The sequence below is a fragment of the Rhinichthys klamathensis genome, unplaced genomic scaffold, assembly GCF_029890125.1.
Source record: "Rhinichthys klamathensis goyatoka isolate OS25496 unplaced genomic scaffold, OSU_Roscu_1.1 h1tg000072l_1, whole genome shotgun sequence".
Taxonomy (NCBI): Eukaryota; Metazoa; Chordata; class Actinopteri; order Cypriniformes; family Leuciscidae; genus Rhinichthys; species Rhinichthys klamathensis.
In genome coordinates, this window is record NW_026606615.1 from 1,950,577 (window position 1) to 1,973,773 (window position 23,197).

At 37.1% G+C, this 23,197-nt stretch overlaps 1 protein-coding gene across 4 annotated transcripts in view; it reads left to right on the forward strand.

Moving 5' to 3' along the window:
* The window catches only part of anapc1 (anaphase promoting complex subunit 1), a 115,789-nt gene that overhangs the window by 31,728 nt on the left and 60,864 nt on the right, over window positions 1-23,197 (forward strand). For all 4 annotated transcript variants that reach the window (XR_008807103.1, XM_056250657.1, XM_056250658.1 and 1 more), the window contains exons 20-33: window positions 1,202-1,293; window positions 2,378-2,526; window positions 6,040-6,118; window positions 7,264-7,300; window positions 7,428-7,501; window positions 8,115-8,293; window positions 9,060-9,286; window positions 11,726-11,844; window positions 12,902-13,173; window positions 16,515-16,749; window positions 16,880-16,971; window positions 20,327-20,461; window positions 21,095-21,177; window positions 22,000-22,078. Coding sequence is in view for 3 of the 4 variants with exons in the window: in XM_056250657.1 (XP_056106632.1) it covers window positions 1,202-1,293; window positions 2,378-2,526; window positions 6,040-6,118; window positions 7,264-7,300; window positions 7,428-7,501; window positions 8,115-8,293; window positions 9,060-9,286; window positions 11,726-11,844; window positions 12,902-13,173; window positions 16,515-16,749; window positions 16,880-16,971; window positions 20,327-20,461; window positions 21,095-21,177; window positions 22,000-22,078 (1,852 nt within the window). In the remaining variant the exon portion in view is untranslated. The remainder of the gene's footprint in view (window positions 1-1,201; window positions 1,294-2,377; window positions 2,527-6,039; window positions 6,119-7,263; window positions 7,301-7,427; window positions 7,502-8,114; window positions 8,294-9,059; window positions 9,287-11,725; window positions 11,845-12,901; window positions 13,174-16,514; window positions 16,750-16,879; window positions 16,972-20,326; window positions 20,462-21,094; window positions 21,178-21,999; window positions 22,079-23,197) is intronic.

Here is a 23,197-nt window from a genome sequence, read left to right on the forward strand (position 1 = left end):
TACACTATAAGACCAGATAAGGCTGTAACCATAGTCCTCTATTGAGTACTGATTCTTTGGCTCGTGTACATTGTTTGCGCCTGTTGTTTGTAGGTCAGCATTAGGGCTGGGCAATATTTTATAAGTAATAATATTATAATATAATATTATATAAGTCTTTTGACAATATTGGATGCATATCTCTACTTATGTATTTAAAATGGTCTTTTTTCCCTATTAATCAGGAACCATCATTTCAACCAAACAGCCCATTGATTCTTGAAACATGGGGCAAGATATGTCCCACAATTTTACATGCTATTATTTTTTGTTACATTGTCACTTTGAAATTATCCAGAAATGATCACTAGAAACTGTGACAGAATGTAATGTTTTTACTCTTTATTCTATCAATATTAGTATTTCACTCTTTTCTCCCCAAATCACCCTTCCTGATGCTATAACTTGTGTATATTCTACTATTTAATGTATCACATGATGTATTTTATATATTCTATATCTTCTATTTTCATATAGATTCAAAAACATGTAAAACCTTAGAAAAAAACAAGTGCAAATGTACTGAGAGAAGGTCATTTTTAATGTAAAAAATAGTCCTCCTTTTTAACACTGACAGATATTTATGAAAACACTTAATATCATTAACATCAAAGTCATCCAGCATCTTTTAAAGTCCTTACTCCATATTTTTCTTGTTATATGTTCAACACAGGCTCTTGTGTGTGTGTGTGTGTGGTAGATGGAGCAGACACAGTGCTTTTGCAACCATCCTGTACTCTCAATTTATTCCTAATCAAAAACAGATTGATCAGCTTATTAATTAATGTTTGACTTGGCAGTACATGTTTTTATTTATTTTTTATGTGAGTGTATTGACACATTGACTGAGGTAAAACTGGAAGAAACAGGCTTCCGCACCCAAAGATAGATCCTGTTTAGAACCTGTTTAGATAAATCCAAACATTTTAGTATTTACAAATAAAAAGCATAATAACATCATTGTGATATTCACAATATTGGTGAATACCACGCTAGTCTTCAGATGTACAGCGACCAAACCACAGATCTCATTGATCAGAGGCGTATTGCACTGTGCCGTGTGAGTCATGCTCTGGTTTGGCTTTTATACCAGTATTAGTGTATATATTGACTCCCTGACGACTCTGTTACCAACTAATCATTTTTTCTCTCATTTCATTAGGGACCTACAGCAGGAGGATTTCATTGATCTGTACTGGCGCGATTACCCCTCATTCATCAAAACGTTCAAGGAGGCCTGCGTGATTGATCAAGGTACGAGTCCGATCAATGCGGTCGGGACTCCTCATTAGCAGCTAAAGGCATTTCTATTCATTTACCAGACAGTGCTGACTTGTTAGGAGTTCGACCAGATGTGCTTCTAGCCACGTTAGGGTTTGAGTGACAGGCTTTGCTGAATTGAGGATTCTGTTGGTTATATATGTGGGTAGTCGACACATAAAATAGACGTGAAGATTTATTTCTCAACGTCGAGACTTAAGGTTAAAAGTCCCATTAAAAGTTTTGGCTTATGCATGTTCTCACCTGTGTTGATGCATTTCCATTTGAAATTGGAAGTTAGGGCAGGAAGTATTTAAAGTCTTGTCTTTTTTTGCTTTTTGTGTATATGCCCTTGAACAGGAGAGTTTTCATAATTATTTTAATTATTGTCATAATTATTTTATTCAGAATAGATAAATATCATATTATATATATTAATAATATAATTTATACTAATTATTATTATATATGTTAAAAAATATATATTTTGTCAGCACCTTTCTGCTGTTTAATTAAAGGTCCTGCAGTGTATATTCCATGTACACTACCATTCAAAAGTTTAGTGGTCAATAAGTTATTTTTATTTTTTTGAAAGAAATTAATACTTTTATTCAGCAAGGTTGCATTAAATTAATTAAATGGAATTGTTTATTTTAAATAAATGCTGTTCTTTTGAACTTTTCATCAAATTTCATCATCTATTCATCAAAAGTCTTGAAAAACTGCATCATGGTTTCCGCAAAAATATGAAGCAGCACAACTGTTTTCAACATTGATAATAATCTTAAATGTTGCTTGAGCAGCAAATCAGCATATTAGAATAATTTCTGAAGGATCATGTGACACTGAAGACTGGAGTAATGATGCTGATAATTCAGCTCTGCATAACAGGAAAAAATGACATTTTACAATATATTCACATAAAAAACAGTTATTTTAAATTGTTATATTATTTTGTTTAAATAAGTGCAGCCTTGGTAAACTTGAGACTTCTTTCAAAAACCATTTTCAAAGAATTATAAACCACTCTATAGCTTGTCACGCAGCTTTACATGTGATGTCATCCATCTGTGTGCAGCTCAGATGGAGCTGATGACTTGGCCGGTGTTCCTGAACGGAGAGGCCCCGTGTGTGTTCAGCTGGCTCAGTCGCTGTCTGAGAGGGCAAGATGTGGCGCCTTTTCCTTATCTGCCCAGCATCTGCGAGAGAACCAAACTACTGGTGCTGGTAAGGACCAAAATGCTACTGAAAAGATCTTGAATATGGTCTTTATGCCTGGATTTATAGGTCCGGTCCAGGCACATTCTGAAACCCAATTCACTTCTGACAAATTCAGGTAGTCGCGTCCTTCTCTAGATGTTCTACAGTGCGACCAGTTTAGTCCGATTCACACATGACTCCTTTGAACAGTTTTTATATCGATTCATTCAAAAAAGACTCTCAAACTCAGGAGTTACTAGCTTGAAGCAGTCTGATGAATCTTTCACTGAACAATGGCTTAAGCACAAACCGATTGGCACAGCTAGATTTTTGTCCCTTACTCTAATTTTGCCCAGCATACATTTCTTTACCCAAAAGATTATAAAAAATGTAACTGCGTGGGAGGATAATATATAAGCCGTAAGTCTCCTGCTGACATGTTGTAATGCTAATATATGGTTTTTAATTCTTTATTTAACATCATAACCGACATACTCAGATACTCAAATTATTACGTTTAGACTTCACTACCGGGAAATAACCTGATATAGTAATAAAGTCTTGTAAACGCGGTACAACGCAAGTACAAAATAAGCTGATTTTTGTGAGTTATCAGTGTACTGGTGTTCATGTGAATGTGCTCACTGAATCAGACATGAGTGTTTATCTGACTCACTTTCTAAACTGCGAGCTGTCATTACTTTCAGTGAAGTCCACCTCGAAATTAAGTTTTGTGCAACGGTTTGTGAAACTAAAATTACTATCATTACTGACTGGTGACTGATAACATGTGGTTAGAGGTTGATTTTATGGTAATTTAGGGGATAGACTCTTGCATTTAAATCTGGTTGTCACTCCCAAAACATTTTGGGGTCCGTTTTTTTTGTGTGTTTTTGAAAAAAGTCTCTTCTGCTCACCAAGGCTGTATTTATTTGATAAAAAAAAACAGTAATATTGTGAAATATTGTTATAAAATAACATTCCAATATGCAGATTTTCTGCTCAAGAAACATTTCTAATTATTATCAAAGTAAAAAAACAGTTAATGTTTTTGTGCAACTCGATATAACAGCATTTATTTGAAATTTACTCTCACTTTTGATTAATTTAATGCATCCTTGCTGAATAAAAGTGTTGTATTCTTTAAAACGAAGTCATGCTGTGATTGGTTGTGTATGTGAGCAATCACTGAATGCTGGTGATGCCCAACAGGGGGCGTTAACAGTGAGCAGAGGAACTGGGTGTCGTGCCCTTAACTCACACACATGTTCTGTGGAAATGTCAAGCAGTTAGATGGCAAAGTGCTGCAAGCTAATCATAATGACATTTTACGAGCAGCGAGTCGTCCCTGGGCGTCCTCCATGTCCTGTGAGCGGGAGTGATGCCCCACCTTAATTAGTCCATGGAAGTGGTTGGCTGAATCACTCGAGAGGGCGATACGAGGGGTCACGGGTGCCATGGTGTGTGTGTGTGTTTGTTTTGTACTTCCTTCCATCAGGCAAAGTGAAGTGACGCACAACCCTACTGAGGTACTGACAAATCGTTACTCAATTATGGGCTGTGTTTACCCCACCGTTCCCGTCCCTTAGATTAGAGTCCAGAACATTACAGCATCCATTTAATCCCTCTATACTTAAACTACCACCGTATGTCTCTCTCTCTGCCTGTCTTTCTCTCTCCTTCTCTTTTCCAACCCCTTTCTTTCTCCCTATTACATTTTGTGGTAATTGCTAAGGAAAGCATCAGCATTACTATGGCTCATTGCAGTCGTGTTGTGCAGGTTTTTAGGAGAGGGGTGCTATTACTTTTCTAAGCTATCAGACTTAAGATTTTCACCAGTTTAAACAGGAGAAATACTCTTTTAGACATTAAAGGGATAGTTCACCCAAAAATGAAAATTCTGTCAGTAATTACTCTCCCTCATGTTGTTCCAACCCCGTAAGACTTTCGTTCATCTTCAGAACACAAATTAAGATATTTTTGATTAAATCTGAGAGCTGGATCACTCCTCCATAGGCTTTTTAAAGGGATCGAAACTGGCCGGCCCAAAAGTTATTAAAGACATTGTTAAAATAGTCCGAGTGACTACAGTGGCTCAATCTTAAGTTTATCAAGCGACGAAAATACTTTTTGTGCGCAAAAAACAAGACTTTATTCAACTATTCATTTCCTTCTCTGTGGGCCGTGAGATTTCACGTAGTGTAACAGCGCAGCGCTTCTGTGTTGTACGTCACACGTAGGCTCACTATTGGCCGACGCTGGTCATGTGTGTGATGCGTGACGTACAACCTATAAGCTTTGTGTAGTTTTACTACGTGAAATCTCACGGCCCACAGAGAAGGAAATGAATAGTTGAATAAAGGCATTATTTTTTTTTTTTTTTTTTTTCGCACAAAAAGTATTCTCGTCGCTTGATAAACTTAAGATTGAGCCACTGTAGACACTCGGACTATTTTAACGATGTCTTTCATAACTTTTAGGCCGGCCAGTTTCGATCCCTTAAGAAGCCTATGGATGAGTGAGACATCTCTCAGATTTAATCAGAAATATCTTAATTTGTGTTCCGAAGATGAACGAAAGTCTTACGGGGTTGAACAACATGAGGGAGAGTAATTACTGACAAAATTTTCATTTTTGGTTGAACTAACCCTTCAAAGAGGAGATTCAAGCCTTATATAGACACCAGCATATCACAGAGACTTTGTGGTTTGACTCTTTTGAAGAGATCTATCTAGTCTGCCTTAGATGCTTTATCCAATCTGTTCACACAGAGCCGAAGCACACTCAAAACTATGTTCTTCCTCAAAATACATGCAGTTTCATTTTTTTACCCGCTAGAGGGCCGAAAGTTACATTGTGTACCTTTAGTTAAAAATCACAACAGACTTTGGGTGCGAAACTTGAACATCTGATGCTGTGACTAAATCCAAACTGTCTTCCTGTTTAAATCCTCAACTGTATTTTGGTCATTTTGTTACGTCATTTTTTTTATTAGTTTTTGTTTATTTATGATAATTTGTTAATTTATTTTTATTTAAGTTTTTAATTTACTTCAGTAATCACCCTAAACTTCTTTCAGCTAGTTGCCAAGAAAGTTTTTAGTTTAAGTTCATCATGTAATTATTTTATTTTATATCAGCTTTATTTCAATTAACAAAAAATCTGTTGTAATAGTAGCACATGAACAGACTTCAAAACAGACTTTCTGCTTACCGTAATTCCTCAATTGCATTTTAGCTATACGTCTTTGTCATTTTTATCAGTTTGTTGTTTAAAAATGTTTCTAAATAGTTTTAATTCTGATTTCTCATTTGAAATTAAATTGATTGATTTGAAATTGATCACCTGTGTGCTGCGATTGTGACGCATGCAGTCATGCGTGTGGTTGATGACTGCGCTCCTGCATTACTTCATGATGAAACATGTTCATTCTCCCCTCACATGACCAGACTGAGTGACTGTCATGACAGTAGCAAACCAAAACCACACAGGTGCTGTCCCACTGCTAATACTCACTCTCTTCCTCTCTCTGTTTCTCAGAGTTATGCCCTGTATGTGGTTGGAGACGAGGACGCCATCTCGACAAACGTGTTGAAGTACCTCTCCAGGCTGTCAGCAGGTGGGCTCTGCGTGTGTGAGATTAGAGGCTATTGAGGGCGTCTTTACCATCAAGCAAGTACACTAGTGAAAAAGAGGATTCATTTATTTATTAATTATATTACACATATGGGTTGGATGCTAAATTGGGGGCTGATCTATACAGAGGAAAGACCATGCCAACAACCTCCAGCGGCTAATAGAGCGTCACAGGGAATCCAACCAACAAACATGAACTATGCTAGCCACTATATTTCTATATCCTATTGTCACCTGCATTGTCACTCGTGACAGAAGAATGCCAAACATGGTTTGGATGCACAACTATAGAAGATTTGACCAATACTGATACCATAAATTCAAAGCATCAAAACTGTCACCTACAAATTGTTCACTAAAAATGAACCAGTCGCTCTAATCTTGAGGCTGGACTAAATTGAAAATTTAGTTCTGCTTTTTTTTTTAAGTGTAAATCTATTGTTATAAATGTATATTTTTCTTGGGTTATTTTAGAATAGTGAAATAATATTCCACATAATGGGCTCTTTCTATGAAGGTAGAATTTCTGTAAATCAATTCTTAAATTAAATGCTGCCAATTTATGTTTCTAAGTGCACAGAAGTTTCATGATTAGTGGTGTTGTAGTGGCATATTTAGCATTTTTTCCCCTTGAAATCACACTACCATTCAAAAAGTTTGGGTCGGTAAGACTAAATGTAACTTCTTATATATATATTAATATAACTTATTCCTGTGATCAAAGCTGAATTTTCCTCATCATTACTCCATTCTTCAGTGTCACATGATCCTTCAGAAATCATTCTGATATGCTGAAACAGTTGTGCTGCTTTCAAAGGAACAGCATTTATTTGAAATATAAATCTTTTGTTGCATTATAAATTTCCTTGCTATCACTTTTGATCAATTTAAAGCATCCTTGCTGAATAAAGGCATCTTACTGACTCTAATCTTTTCAATGGTAATATCTTTTTTCTTTTTTCATATTCCAGCTTATTCACTGGCATTTATATCAAATACATTATACAGTAAATAAAAACATCCAATTAGATTTGATAATACAAAAAACAAGGAAAAAGAAGAATAAAAAGTGTTTTTGACTATGTATATAAATGACTATGAAGTTTTTGTTGGTTCATGTTTTCACAGGGCAAAAGAAGAATATTAGTGATCCTTTTCTGAGAAGGTACCTGTGGTTCAGGAATACTGTCATGTGCCTTATGTTTGTTTTTTCTATATAAGTCTCAGCTCATAAATTCTAGTCAGCTGATTTAGTTCCTCCAGTGTGTTTGATTGTCGGGTGTGTTCCTCAGGCAGAGCAGCGTGAAGCCAACACCTTCATCTGGATGCCTGGCTGAGAAGCTGGTGGTGTGGTTGACCTCTGCAGGTCAGAGCGATTCCAGAAACAACGACCTGTTGATCCAAAAACATACTCAACACAAGTACACTCTTGCAAATGCGTATGCTTGGCTGACACATCGCAAACATGTAGTCCCATACTTAACATGCATTGTTGTTTCTCTGGTGGTAACAAACCTCATTATTCAAGGGGTGATAGTTTCCTTCAAATGTCATTAGTTCAGATGCGTTATTAAGGTATGCTAGCTAAAAACAAGCAAACGGTTCAATTTTGACTTGCTTGGCATTAATCTGTTCTCTGCCATGACAGCAGTTCACCTGAAAGAGAAAAACAGACTGTAAATGTTTTAATGCACGATGAAAAATTCATTCTGACACATTTCAGAAAGCAGTAACATGTAAAATCGGAATTGGGTAGCTAGCATTTGCATTCACGTATCGTTATTCTCCTAAAGCCACTACATTTCTATTGTGTTTAGCCCAGAATGTAGGTGTCTGGTTAAAAACACCCTTCTCAGATTCTGCAGCATTTGTTGGTTTACCTTAGTTTATGTTAGCTTAGTTATATTTGAACTTTAAACAAGCTTGTCACGTGGGACATGTGACTATACACTGTTTTACATGCTTGTTTTTTACCTCAGGATTTACATTGAAGGATCTGGAGTCGGTTCCTTTTGGTGTGGCTCTGCCAATCAGAGACGCCATCTACCAGTGCAGAGAACACCCCTGCTCTGATTGGTCTGAGGAGGTCTGCGCTCTGATTGGACGACAGGACCTGACCAAGCAAGCTCACAAAGTCACCCTGGCCAATCGTAAATCTGTAAGAAAGTTAATCAAATGTAAAGAAATCTTGCTTTGCGGTTTGAATGGCATGTTTGGTCAGAGCTGTACATGTATTGCAACACATTTCATTCTGAACTCAACTGTTGACCTGTATTTTATGCATTTATTTTAGCATTATTTATATACTATTATAATATTTATATAATATTTTCAGTCTTTATTTAATTTAATTTTTTTAAGGTCAGATTTTTCATATAATAATGATATTTTATTTTAGCTTTATTTAACTTAGCGGAAATTATATTTTAAAAAAAAGGTTTTAGTGAACAGTAACAACGCTGTTTATTACTTGATAAAATGTAAACTATCTTGTATTAAGACACTATCAATAGTAACATACAACATACACAAAGCTGCCTAACTATCTTTAACTGTTGGAAGTTGCCTCCTTTTTGGTTGTGCTTAAAATAAAAAAGTAGACTTATATTATTCCTGTATTCATATTTGCATATTCATTATCATGCAAAGTATCAAATAGAAACCCTAGGACACTATACAGGGATCAAAACATATTTTTAAAACATCCAATTTTGAATGGTCGTCTCCTGGATAGTGGCATTGCTGACAGTAATTCCTGTCCCAGTTAAAACAATTACTGTGAATTGGGCTGAAGACTTGAATATGGTATTTAAGACTGGTATTTTCTAATTTTAGAATGTGTAATTACAGTTATTCTGATGTGAAGTGAACGAATTGAACAAGGCACTTTCATTGTATATTCAGTATGTTTGTGTTTGCCCTAGACTGTTGGTCTGAACGTAATGCTCGAGCCGCCAGTGACCAGTGATGCCGATGAGGAGGAGGACGGTATGACAGACCTGCGCCCGGAGGTGACGGGGCTGATCTGGAGTCAGGATCTCAGGGTGCAGGAGGTCCGTCGTCTGCTCCAGAGCTCCAGACCCGTCCGGGTCAATGTGCCCCACCTGCCTGAAGTCAGTGACCACGAGTACATTGAGGAGAAAGAGAACAAGTGAGCAAGCTCAGTCTGATACTCTTAATAATAAAGTCCTGTAGACTCTTACAAATAAAGGTTCTTTATGGCGTCTACTGTTCCATGAAGAACCTTTAACATCCATGGAATCTTTCCATTCCACAAAAGGTTTTTTATAGTGAAAAAAGTTTTTTTTAGGTTTTTAAAATGTTCTTCACACTAAGAAAGCCATTCACTGAAAGGTTCTTTGGGGAACCAAAAAATGTTCTTCTATGGCATTGCTGTGAAAACCCTCTTGTGGAACCTTTATTTTAAAGAATGTAGGGTTCTGAAAGGATCTGTAATGAAATAAGTAAATAAAGAAAACACAAATGCCTTAAAATGTGCCTTGGAAGTGTATATCATCGCTGTCAGGTGGAAAACCTTGTATGTTCAAAACCGCTACTTGTCAGAAAAAAAAGAAGATTTTTATTCATAATTATACACTGTTAAATTTATATTGTGGCTTTATAAATGGTCAGGCACTTGATTGTGCCATTTATATTATTAACATTTTACCAAAATCAAGTTCAGATGGAGTTACAAGGTTTTTGACCAGCAAATTTCTGACCTGTTTTGTCCGTCGTTAGAATGCCCGCATCTGAGGTTTCGCATTATGCTTTCATCAACGCACAGGTTATAAAGTTTATTGCAACTATGTGGGGTTCAATATTTTCTGTTATTTGGCCGAAAGTGCTATAAATGAAAACATGAAGTGCTATGCACAGGCTTTTGTGTTGGAAATTCACCAATAAAATTGAAGTCATGCCATTCAGATGGTAAAAATTAAATTTATTTGTCTGAAATTGTAATCTAAAACATATCTCAGAGAGCTACAAAATGAGCTCTAAGCAAAACGGAGTATTTATTCAGTAAAATCATACATATTCATTTATCATTGATCAAAAACTTTCAAAGTTAATTGGATAAGCAAATGAACAGATTATCATAAGGCCTCCTACATCCTTTTATCATTTATGTACACTTACCGGTTCATCTTCATCCACATTGGTTTTCCTCAACATCCCATAATATGTCCACCTGACAACATACGTAAATATTTTTTCAATTGGAAACATTTTATTTGACTCCCTAGACTCTTCCCAGGCTTACCGACCTTGACTACAGAAAGAAGCATTATTCACAAGTTGTTTTTCACAGCATTTGTAGATTAAAACTTGAAACATGAGAGGGAGGCCTTGCATTAGAGTGCCTCAGATAACTTACAACATCTCTATACTTAACAGTCAAACTCGAACCCTTACATGTATGCCATAACCTCCTTTGGGCAGCGACCTGCTTGAAACCTTCAGTTCATCCCCTTAAAGTCCCCCTGTAGTCAATAATTGTTACCCCTTAAAACTCATCTTTGAGCACTAAAATTACATATTTAAACGTTTTTTCCTTGCCTAAAAATTTCTTCATGCCTTAAAATGGCTTGAATGTAACTCTTGCCTCATTTAGTATACGCTTTTCTATGAATATGCAAATTAGCCCCGCCTCCACTCACTCACACCAGCTCATAGATCCACTGGTTGACGATCACATGTTGATCTGATTGGTTACAAGCTAGTTTGTGACGTCAGTAACACCAGCGATTTCAAAGTGTGTTTTTGAGACTGTCTTTGGTTCACTGCAGTTTTAAAGAGAAAATACTCAGCAATGGTGTTGACTTATGGATTTTTTTTACATTCATCAAGCAGGTTTGTCTAAAGCATATTAAAAACACCACATAAACACATAAACAAATTTAAAAACTTGATTTTCACCACAGGGGGACTTTAACATTACGTTGTCCTCCTCCTCTAATCCCTAGGTCAAAAGCATCATATTGAGTAACATTAAAGGCAGAGTATCTGTTTTTTGTACATGCACTAAAAAATATTGATTTACACACACACACATAAGTATACATGTCCAAAACAAAATGGATGGAATTAACTCATGTAAGATTAACAAAATGAATCATGTTTAAACGGTGGTATTGATTGAATACCCATAGGAAAATAACGTGTCTCTTCATTCATACACCATTTAGAACAGTTCTGGCTATGACTTCCATGCGCTCTTCTTCGCTCCTCCAATATATGAAACATTAAACTATATACAGTGTTTGAGTAAAGAAAATGCTATTCTTATTCAAAGAACCAGTTCTTCATTTACCCTTGAATTACAAACAAGCAGGTTTTAATTCAAGGTTGTACAGACAGTTTGAGGATTCAATGGAGATACGAGGTGTAGCCACAAGCTTTCTTTTAAAAAAAAAATAATACTTTTCATTAAATGTTTTCAAAACCCACAGACAGACATAAAGGGTGACCAATAGTAATGATTAATGGATAAAAGAAAAATGACAAAATATAGAGGTAGGATAGGTTTCTGCCCAACAGTGACGTTATGGAAATCTTAAATTCATCATTGCTCTTATTTTTGTTGCAGACTGCTACAGTTGTGCCAGCGCACCATGTCTCTACCGGTGGGCCGAGGACTCTTCACACTCTTCTCATACCACCCTGTGCCAACCGAACCACTCCCTGTGCCCAAACTCAACCTGACTGGTACTCTCATAAACCACCACCCATGCTTTGAAGTTTTCTAATGAATACTTTTACAGCGCTAGCAAGACTGTTGAATTTCGTTGTCAGTATCTGTGCCCAGAAGATGCAAATTTCCAACCCTTCCCACCACAGCGTTATATCTTTCACTCTATCTTCAACGATTGCATGTCAGTTAAAGAGAAAACGTTTTCCCAGGACCCTTAGTGGTATTCTTCATATGTAGATTTTTGGACTTTTCCAATTTGGACTACCCAGACCTCCAACACTCTGTTAACCACTCTCAAAAATATATTTAGGCCTAATTTAAGACATATATTTGAATTGCATATACATTTTTCATCCATTTGGATTTTAACATAAACGAACTGTAAAACTTGGAGAGGTCTGGGTAGTCCAAATTAACTGCTTCTATTGTTCTCATTTGTAAGTCGCTTTGGATAAAAGCGTCTGCTAAATGAATAAATGTAAATGTAAAACTTGAAATGCATATTGGTCAAATCAAACGGGTAAGATTTTTTGCAAAAAACGCCATAGTTTATTTTTTAACTATTTGCATGCATTTGATTTTTTGTATATAATCATATTTTCAAAATGCATTTATTCAGTTGTGGAGCAAGCGATATTAATTTAGTTAAAATATATGAGATTGAAACAAATTGGATTTATTGATGATAAACCTGGTTGTGTATTTAAAACACAGTCAGTTTATTAGTGCTATAACAGAAATCTTACCCGTTTCATTTATGTGTGACTGACACATATGCATCACATTTAAGATTATTAGTTTGTTTATGTTAAAACTACGGTATGTAAAACAAATGAATGGAAACACTCTCGCATTGTGATGTTGAGTTTTGCACAGAAAATGTAGAAATTTTAGTGAATGCTTTAGGGTGTCATTTTATAAGAAACCTCTTCTTCTGCAATTTACTAGCTACTTGCTACTCACTTCCCCCCTGTAAAATGCTCCGTTTTTGATGTGCTATCTTTGTTAAACCCAGGAAGCCATGCAGTATCTTAGTAACCTAACTCCTGTCTCGTTTGTCTTCTCCACCAGGCCGTGCTCCTCCCAGGAACACCATGGTGGACCTGAACAGCGGTAACATCGATGTGCCGCCCAACATGACCAGCTGGCCCAGTTTCCATAATGGAGTGGCGGCTGGTCTTAAGATCGCCCCTGCTTCCCAGGTGGAATCTGCCTGGATTGCCTACAACAAACCCAAAAGTGCTGACCTGGCTAACGAGTACGCTGGCTTCCTCATGGCCCTGGGCCTCAACGGCCACCTCACCAAACTAGCAACACTTAACATCCATGACTACCTCACCAAGGTCAGTTATAGCGTCAGATGGGAGGATGATTATATCGTGAATGAAAACGCAATGAGTTCTAGCTCGGCGAATGGGCAACAGGACCGATGTTACTCTCTAGGGTCCAGCGTTATTTTAGTATTAAAAATTGTTTTTATAAATAATAGCTTGTTTTATATATATATATATATATATATATATATATACACACATATATATATATATATATATATATATACACATATATATATATATACACACACACACACACATATATATATATGTGGGGAATCGGGAAAGGTCCACGAGCTGCGACTCGAACTCGGGTCGCCCGAAGCACAACAGCGCTACATGTCGGCACACTTGCCCACGAGGCTATCGCCGCCGTAATATAAAATATAATTTATTTCAGCTATATTTCAATTAACAAAAATGTTTTTAATAAGCTTTAGTTTTAGTTAATGATAATAAACCTGGGGTCCATACTCTTTTTCCTCCACTTTTCTGGTAGATAATCATTATAATTTGTATTATCCACAGTCCAAACAAAACAAAAGCAGCTTTAACCCTTTAGGCGCCAGAGGTTTTTTCCTAAAACGTTCGATTTTGACATCTTAATTTCAAAAGGCTATATCTTAAAAGTGAAAAAAGATAGAGACTTTCTGTAAATTAGAGAAATATTAAGGATGACCCAAAGTTTATGTAGGGATTACATTTTCCCATCTAATTTGCATATTATGACGTCATATGGTGGTGGCAATCTTGGATCATAGAATTTTCATGAAAAGTCACGTTTAAATGATAAAATGCAGCACTTCTTTCCCCCCAAAATGTCCATCACCTTTTGTATGCTATATTGCACAATACTGAATGCTCAGGTATATAGTAAGTAGTAAACAAACTGTGTAAATCATTACTAATAAATGGTAGAAACAAACCGAATGCATGTAGTGATTGGCCTTTTGCTGTAGAGATTTTCCATTTACTAAATACAGTAGACACTCTGATTCCATGTATGGGGCAAATATATTTTATTCATATGACATACAAACACAAGTAGACAAGACCTGTTTAGTTCAAACACTCACTCGCACAGATCATGAGTGACATGATACGAGCAGCGCGGCCAGATCTGCCTCGCGCGCGCGCCGAGTGTGCACAGCTCGGACTACTGTCATTGTCATTGCGACTCCTCACCCTGCCTCCACGTTGCCTCGTAACTGTCCTATGAATACTTCGACCTCGTCTAACATACCCAGTGGTATTAGACAAACTCTCCACCACAATACTGTCGCCGCGATTGCGGAGAGGATCTGATAAAATGGCTTACTCGCACACTAGCTCCGCTTTTGATCGCACTGATTCAATGCGCTCTAACTCGAACATTTTGTATAGAAACATGATGTTTTTTTGATTCGGGGATGAAGTATGACATGTCTGCCATCCAGTGGAGGGGAGGTTGAACGAAATTTGACAACCAATTTGACAAAATCGGCCTTTTTTTTCAGTGCCGCGTCTTGTCGAGTAAACTCGACCGTGGCGCCTAGAGGGTTAAATCGTGTAAGCACACTACCTTGGCTAGTGCCTTTTAACAGATTAGCTGCATTTACTTGGAGCCTAATAATCCAATTATAATCAGACCAGTAGCACAGCCGGAATAAAAAAGTCACAGGTAAATACGTCAATCGGAATGAATTGGTCAAATCCGAATAAATTCATTGGGTCGGTTTATAAATAAGGGTCGGTTTAACCCTTTTCTAATCCGCTTGAGGGGGCATGTTAACACTTGATCGGATTGAAGTCCAAAACTGGACCGTTTTGCGCTCGTTTTGTGCTCGTCGTCTCCTAATAAGAACAGGAAATGGTTGGAAGTGGTAGGAAGATAGGTTAGTATAACATCGGAAAACGCTAGCTGGCGCTGCGATAATCCATAGTGTTTACACTGCCTCTGGCGGTCAGTAAGAATGAAACAGAACTCAGTATCTTCGTGCAGTGTGCGCACGTCATTTAAAATCAATTCCGATTTGAAGTTTGTTACGTATAACCCAGTCACTTTATTTAGCGTTCATGTAAGCAGTATGTTCAGATTCATCAATCGGAAGGATTTCATTCCTATTGAAACAAAAGGCTTCCATGTAAACTTAATAATAATAAGTAATAATTTGCATATTGTCCACCCACACATTTCACATTGGTCCTAAGGCCCTGTTTTTTTGTAATAAACAACTGCAAATGTAACACAAAATCTACTGTGACCACCTGTAAGACATCCGCAGATGTTCCCTATAGATAACCCAGATAATGTATCCCGTACAGCATGTGACGAATCCAAACATTCATGTGTAGCTAACAGTATGATTCACCTTAGATTACATGAGTCACCTGCCCTTATCTATAATGGAGATCTATGTGGGAATCAGGAGTTGCAGGCGATGTTAACTCTAGTGGTTATTCAGAAGAACAAAACAAGACCAATTTAGCATAATGGCTTTCAATTGAATTGAAGAAGTTATTAAAAAAGTTGCCTTTCGCTTAATGAGAATTGGACACTCTGTGATGAAGTGGGCTGGACTTAATTGAACTTCTTTTTAAAGGCCAAGATAGCATCTCTCCTGCTAATGGACCTAGAGATCGTCAAGGCTCTTCCTGAAAACCAAAGATCTCTTCTTCCTCTTCCTCCTCCTCCCCTAATTCTCTTATCTCGCCATTCTTAGCATTGGAGCTGTCAGGTTTGCATGTTTTCTGGGGTTTTTGCTCTCATCCTGTTGTTTTTCTCACATGAAAGTCAAACGTAGAGCTGAGTTTCATTCTGACAGTTCACAGGGCAGTAACGTGTGCTGCTCTCTCATTTCCAGTCAGGCCAGGCTTTGTTGATACTTTCTGTGGTCGCCGAGCATATCTGTAATCTATAAGCTATATCAAGCCTTTAGCTAGTTTGGTGTTACACTGCCCGCTCTCACACTGAGATCTGCGGCCAGGCTTTCTAGACTCTGATAGTACTCCTGCCTTTTTACAAGAATCTGGCAGAAAAACATCCTGTTTTACTTCATGCACATGTAAAAATGAATGAATGAGAGCGATTTTAATGAATGAATAAAGTGTTAATGTCAGTCCTAAGGTTGCATAGCTCACTGCAAGTTCATTCTTTGCTTGATTGGAGAGAGTTGATGGCCTAAAATGGTGCTCATTCGGTTTTGGAACAAACTGTTCCCAGATATACATACATGCATATATATATACATACATTTTATTTTATTATATTTATATTAGTAATAAATAAAATATATATTATTATAATTTGGGCTATATTATAACATATGAACATATTATGACATGGTTGTATCTTGTCTCCTCTGACTCAGGGTCACGAAATGACAAGTATCGGGCTGTTGTTGGGTGTTTCTGCTGCTAAACTGGGCACCATGGACATGTCCATCACTCGTCTGCTAAGCATCCACATCCCCGCACTGCTGCCGCCCACCTCCACCGAGCTCGACGTGCCTCACAGTGTGCAAGTGGCCGCTGTGGTCGGCATCGGTCTGGTTTATCAGGGCACCGGTCACCGGCACAATGCAGAGGTGTTGCTGGCAGAGATCGGTTAGTATGCGTGTTCAGGGTTTGGCAAGAAATAAAATGAGCTGCTGTTCTCATTTGTGCCCATTCAAGATTGAGTGTTAAGTTAATTGTTTTATATCTGAGACTGTAACAGCTGTGTGTCATTCCCAAGGACGTCCACCTGGTCCTGAGATGGAGTACTGTACGGATAGGGAGTCGTACTCTTTAGCAGCAGGACTGGCGCTTGGTATGGTCTGCCTTGGGGTGAGTGTGTTTCCTAAGCATTTTCTGAACGTTATCTTGTTCCTTGAATGCTCAGCAACAACAGAAACGATAAATCCCTAAATGATCCATTTGCCCCAATTAAAATGAACGCAAAGTATAATTATTGTCTTCGATCATGTGCAGTGTGTACATACCAATGTGTGTTTTAGTGTTTCTAAAAAGTCAAATTTGTTGTAATTTTAAGCGCATTGCATGGCAGTGGATAAAAACGAAACGCAGTTCCTTCAGGAAACAACAGTGACGCATGTAGTAGACAGTTGGTGCGTCCCAATTCGTGTACTTGTGCATTATTCTATGCCGTTTTGTAGTATAATCGTGCAAGTAGTGTGTTTACACTGCAAATTCCCAAAAGAAAACATGCACTTTAAATACCTGGATGATGCACTTAATTAACCAAAAAAAAGTAAATACGTGTGGAATGTTGGACACTTCTTTCACTCAACCGTTGCAGCTTTAATTACGTAACGGAGTGGGAGGAGTTATCAGACTCCGATGTTGAATGAAAAAACAACCTTATGAAGTTCATACACTAAACAGATGAGTATTGAGTACATAGTGTAGAGTGCGTCATTTGGGACGCAACTAGTCATGAGGACTAAAAAAAAGTCAACAGTAAACATTGACAATAAATATAGACTATAGTACAAAGAGTAAAAACTGAATTGACAGTTAAATAAGTAGGTAATATATACATAAAGTGTAGCAGCAGTAGGATATGTTTGACTTGTAAGAACTAAGTAAATAATTATATATATATATATAAAGTTATTATAACATATACTGTACAGTATTGCACATAACTTATGTAATAGAAAAGACGTTATGTTAGAGTGACGTTATTGATGCGCCTTTGTTTGGTAGAGCAGTCCTAAGGCTTGTTCACACCAATAACGATAACTATATTAGCGACCACACAAGTGGACAATATCGTTCTGTTTATTTCCACTTTAAGCAGGATAGATTCTGATTGGCTGTCATTGTTTTTATCATTCATCAGCTGAAAAAAGAAACTGTTCTGAAAGTTATTCCAATGATATTGTTTCTCTGTGCCGTTATCATTATAGTTGTGGCGTAGACTTTGCTATTCTGTTATATTTAGAATGATTTTTAGAACTATATCTGGGAGATGCTCAATACTAAATTTCTCTATCGATATCTTAAAGGGGTCATATAATGCCATTTTTGTACAAGCTAATATGATTCTTTAGGGTCTAAATTCAAAGTTTGTAATATACTTTAATTAAAAATTCTCATTAGTATTGTAAGAAAACACTTATTTTACCTGGTCAAAAACAGCTCTGTTTTCAGCACGCCGTTTCAGTGCATATGACTTTAAATGATAATGAACTGCGCTCACCCCGCCTCTCTGTGCTGTGTGTACACCGTTTGTAACACAATAACACAATAACCATAACACGTTGTTCAGTATAAACGTGGGATTATGAATTATATTGAGAACGTCATACATAGAAAACATGCCGTAATGTACCCTGAGTGTAAACCTTAGACGCATTCATTGTGAAGCGTGCAGCTAGCGATTTGCAAAGATTAATATAAAGTTTAATAAAACGTTACACTCACTTCCGTTCTTCTGGAGATTCAGCAGGAACACGAATATCTGGTACCGATCCTTTATTCATGAGCAGCTTCTTAGCAAATCCAGCTTTATACTGTCCCTCGTTTATAAAGCAGTCTGGTGTGTGAAATGATTCACGCAAACATGAAAGCATTGACGTTGCTCGTGGGGAATATTCCCTTCGAAAACAAACTCAGCCACTGCGTCTTCAGCGGTTCGGATTTAGGAACATTAAAATGACTGTGTTCATTATTACACCCAAGAGCAGAACACCACAATCGCTTAGACGCCATTCTGCTCATAGGCAGTGCTCCGGCACATCAACAATGACCGCGCCGGTCCGCGCAGACTATGATTGACAGCTACCTCATGTGCGAGGGCGGGTCTGTGTTGAAACGCTGCTGTCAATCAACAATCGTGGGAGGGGCTTCCGACCGTGTGACGTCACACGGTCAAACGACTTGATTTGAGGCAGGGGAAAACATATAAGGAGATTAAAACAAAAACACTGGATGGATTTTTATCATTTTATGATGGTTGTGTACAGACACTGCCAACACACATTTCAGTACAATCAACTTGTAAAAGTGCATGCACCATTATATGACCCCTTTAAGGAAAAAAATCCCTCACAACTAATGCTTTAAACTATATAGTGAACAATTTGGTACAATACTTTAATATTAGAGGTTAAGATTAACAACAGAGCCTAAACTATTATACTCAAATGCTATTTATTTTCAGATATAATAATTACACTCATATAAAAACTGTAAAATGTTTGTATACAACTCAGTTGCACATAAGGTAACTTCATAACTTCATAAACACTTGTCTTCATGACAAATGTATTTAAACATACACTAACAGTAAATAATCTCCTCTCTAGTGTTTATTTTTATTGCTAACTAACGAACTGTGAACATTGAATAACTTTCCTGAGGTAAATGCAATGTTACGTATAGTTCACAAGCTGTTTTTTTTTTTACGTCTTTCCGCGGTTGAAACACAGATTGAGTCATGATTAATTTTGGTAAGTTGTTGGTAAGTTTATCTTTCAACATACCTTTTAATATTCATGCATGTTTTTTCATGCTATAACTTATATACAAGAACTATATAAGAAGAAAAGACTGCTTGAACTGAGGCGCTACAGTGATCTGTCTCGTCACATTTAAGTGCGTCAAAACACCATTTATTGTTTGACTTTCGCAATAAAATGGACAGAAGGGAAAATCCACGGAGCTGGCGGCTCTGGCTTGAACACTACGGGTGATTCATAGGGTCCAACAAAACCTGCTTTTATGTCGCTATTTTTTAACTGTTATTGTCATGTTAACTTTGACAGCCTGAAATTCAACACAAGAGATTTTCTTCACACACAGTATTTCAGAGTAATACACAGAGTTTCAGTCTGACACATTTTTCCGCCCCCTTTTGATTGTCATGATATAATCGGCCCTGATCATCGGCTGTTTTTAAACAAAAGCAAAAAATAATTGCTTTTATCAGGCGATACAGATTATTGGCTATTTATACCTAATATCTGGTTGTAGTTATTGTCCTTGGTGTGAACGGGCCTTTAGTCTGTCTGGTAGTGCACTATTAAAGTGATGATGGAGTTAGTATTTGAAGTAGTATTTATAAAAAAAAAACTTGCTAGCTCATTCAGCAAAAAAGCATGTGTGTATCTATGAGAGATGGGAAGCGGAGTTATTCCCACGCTTACCCAGCTGTTTGCTCTCTACTTCTCTGCAGCACGGCAGTAACCTGATCGGGATGACCGACCTGAACGTGCCCGAGCAGCTCTATCAGTATATGGTAGGAGGTCATCGGCGCACTCATGCTGGCATCAACAGAGAGAAACACAAGTCTCCCAGCTATCAGATCAAGGTGGAGTCATGACATTACCATCAAAGAGCATATATTCACCTGGAGCTTTCTGTGTGCTGAGAATGATGCCACACCTCTCATGTGGTCATGCTTGACAGTTTATATTATTGTACGAGAAAGCGAGGGTATGTTCAGCAACGCTAATGTGCTGTCTTACTATTTATCTGGTGACGTCAAAGTGAACAATATGTATGCTGCATTCCATGCATACTTTATATTCATGCATCATCTATATATATATTTAATGCAATTTGAATTGAGTTAACAAGAAAGGAAAGTAGAATTAAAATAGAATTAGATTCAAATAAATGTATATAAATGATCAAAGCATAGAATTAGATTCAAATAAAATGTATATAAATGATCAAAGCATAGTATTTGAAATTTTTTTCATATTATTGGTGTGAATTACCCATTAGTATGTTTTCATGCTCACAAATTATGGGCTATTTCCAGAAAAAAATATGAATAATGTTTGAAATGCCATCTATTTGTATTTATTTATATTTTGCATGTTTCATCATATTTAATTAATAAATGTAAATTAATTGTGTTGTAGTATGCAGAACATACACTGCATTATATAATAATATTCAAAAGGCAACACAGATTAAATGTAACTCTTTTTATTAGGAGGGTGACACTATCAATGTGGATGTGACCTGTCCTGGTGCGACTCTTGCTCTAGCCATGATTTACCTGAAAACAAATAATAGGTGAGTTTTATTTTTTTATTCACTTACTTTTGTTCCATTTCTATTTGACCAAAGAACCACATCCTAACATTAAGCATTAAGGTGAAATGTGTCATTTTTGTGCCACAAGCACAGTCTTATTTTAGTATTATTTATATACTATTACAGTATTTATAAAAATTTTGAATTGGCTTTTATTTTTATATTTTCATTTGAATGTAATTATGTTTTTTATATCATAATTTTTTTTAATGTCATATTTACTTTTAATTATATCTATATAGCTTCTTCAGTGTTGGTTTTTGTCCTTTATCATTTCATAACTTAAACTTATTTTATTTCAGTTAGTTGGCTACATTTTCTCATTTTAAAGTTTTTTTTTTTTTAAGTTTCAGGTTTTCATCTAATATTTACATTTTATTTTATTTCATCTTTCTTTTAATGACCAAAATCATATCTTTTTAATAGTTTTAGTTAACAATAACATCACACTAGCAGCAGCAAACATATTATTCAAATATATTATGATTTTACTGCCCCTTCTGCCCTCTTTTGTCTTCCATTGTTGAGCAAACAGATAGTCCCGCAGCATTGGTTGATCTAGAAGTTGTTGGGCCTCTCAAATAAAGGTCAACTTACAAATTATAGTTGTCTCTGTGCAATAAACCAGGATAAATAAGAGTATTTTAAAATTCCCCAAATCACACACCTTTCCTTTAATTAAGTATACAATGTAATGCTTTGTGTCTTTGTGTAAAAAAGGTTCTCAGTTCTTGAGAGCAGTGGAAGATTGAAGCTCGTCTTTTCTCTCACATTCACACCTGTCTCTCTGGACTCCTCCAGGTCTATAGCTGATTGGCTGAAAGCCCCAGACACCATGTTCCTGCTGGACTTCATCAAGCCTGAGTTTTTGCTGCTGAGGGTGAGAGAGCGTTACAGGGCCGATAGCCTCTGGGGTCACAGGGACTTGCACATTAACACCTCGCGTTGGGTTCAATCACACTTTTTACCTTTTTTTCCACTTTTAGGGTTCTCGTGTTTTATGATGGTTTTTTAGGCCACATATGGGGTCATTTTAGCCAGCTGTGCTTGTTAACCAACAGGAATGTCACTTCCTTTCTGGCACTGTTCCAAAACCTTATAGACCCCATGTGGTGAAAATCAAGTTTTTAATGTTGTTTTATGTCTATGTGGTGTTTTTATGATTTAAAGCTGCAGTAGGGAGTTTTGAGAAAACGTTGACTTAGCCTGAAAATTTGAACAGCACAACTTACAGGTCCCACCCCCTTGCTCTCTGCTGCGCTACAGCCCTCCCTCCACAGCTCGTCCTCCACAGCGGAGCCTGTCGTGAACGCGCAGGCTAGTAAACAGGGCCACCGATAACAGCGGATAAAAAGTTATATGGCACATTCACTAATAGGGACTTAACGTCAACAATATGCTTTACATTGACTATGGCCTGCCCATACTTTGACTACAAACTTGGTCCTCAAATCATTATGTATTTTGCAATACATGTAACTTTATAACGTTGCACTCATTCTATAAGTTATAAATAGCTAGTAAGATAACGTTAATATAACGGTAACTAACGTTACAGTATGTAAGTAATTATTCTAGCGATATATAATGCTAGATAAGGTGTGCTAGTACATTATTTCAGCAACATGACAAGCCAGTGAATTAGCAGGTTTCGATTGTTGCTTAGCAGAGTGCGTGACATTTTATCTACATGTTATGCGGCTAGAGTTTTGACACCGAGTCAATGGGCTCTGTGTAATTCTTTCTTTTTGGCTTGTTTATCGTCATCTGTCTTTTTCCTTTTACCTCTTTGTTTTATGAGCAGGTGTCACTCGAGAATTGGCAGTTTAGGTTGTTTCTCCGTCATAAGCACAGCTGCAGCACGCCGGCAATCTTGAGTTTGAACCACGGCTCGCGCTGTGCAAGAGAGGGGTGTGATCAGCGCGGACACGAGCGTGACTGACACTGCTAAGACATTCCTCCTGGCTCTGATTGGTTGTTTCTGACCTGGAGCGTGTCT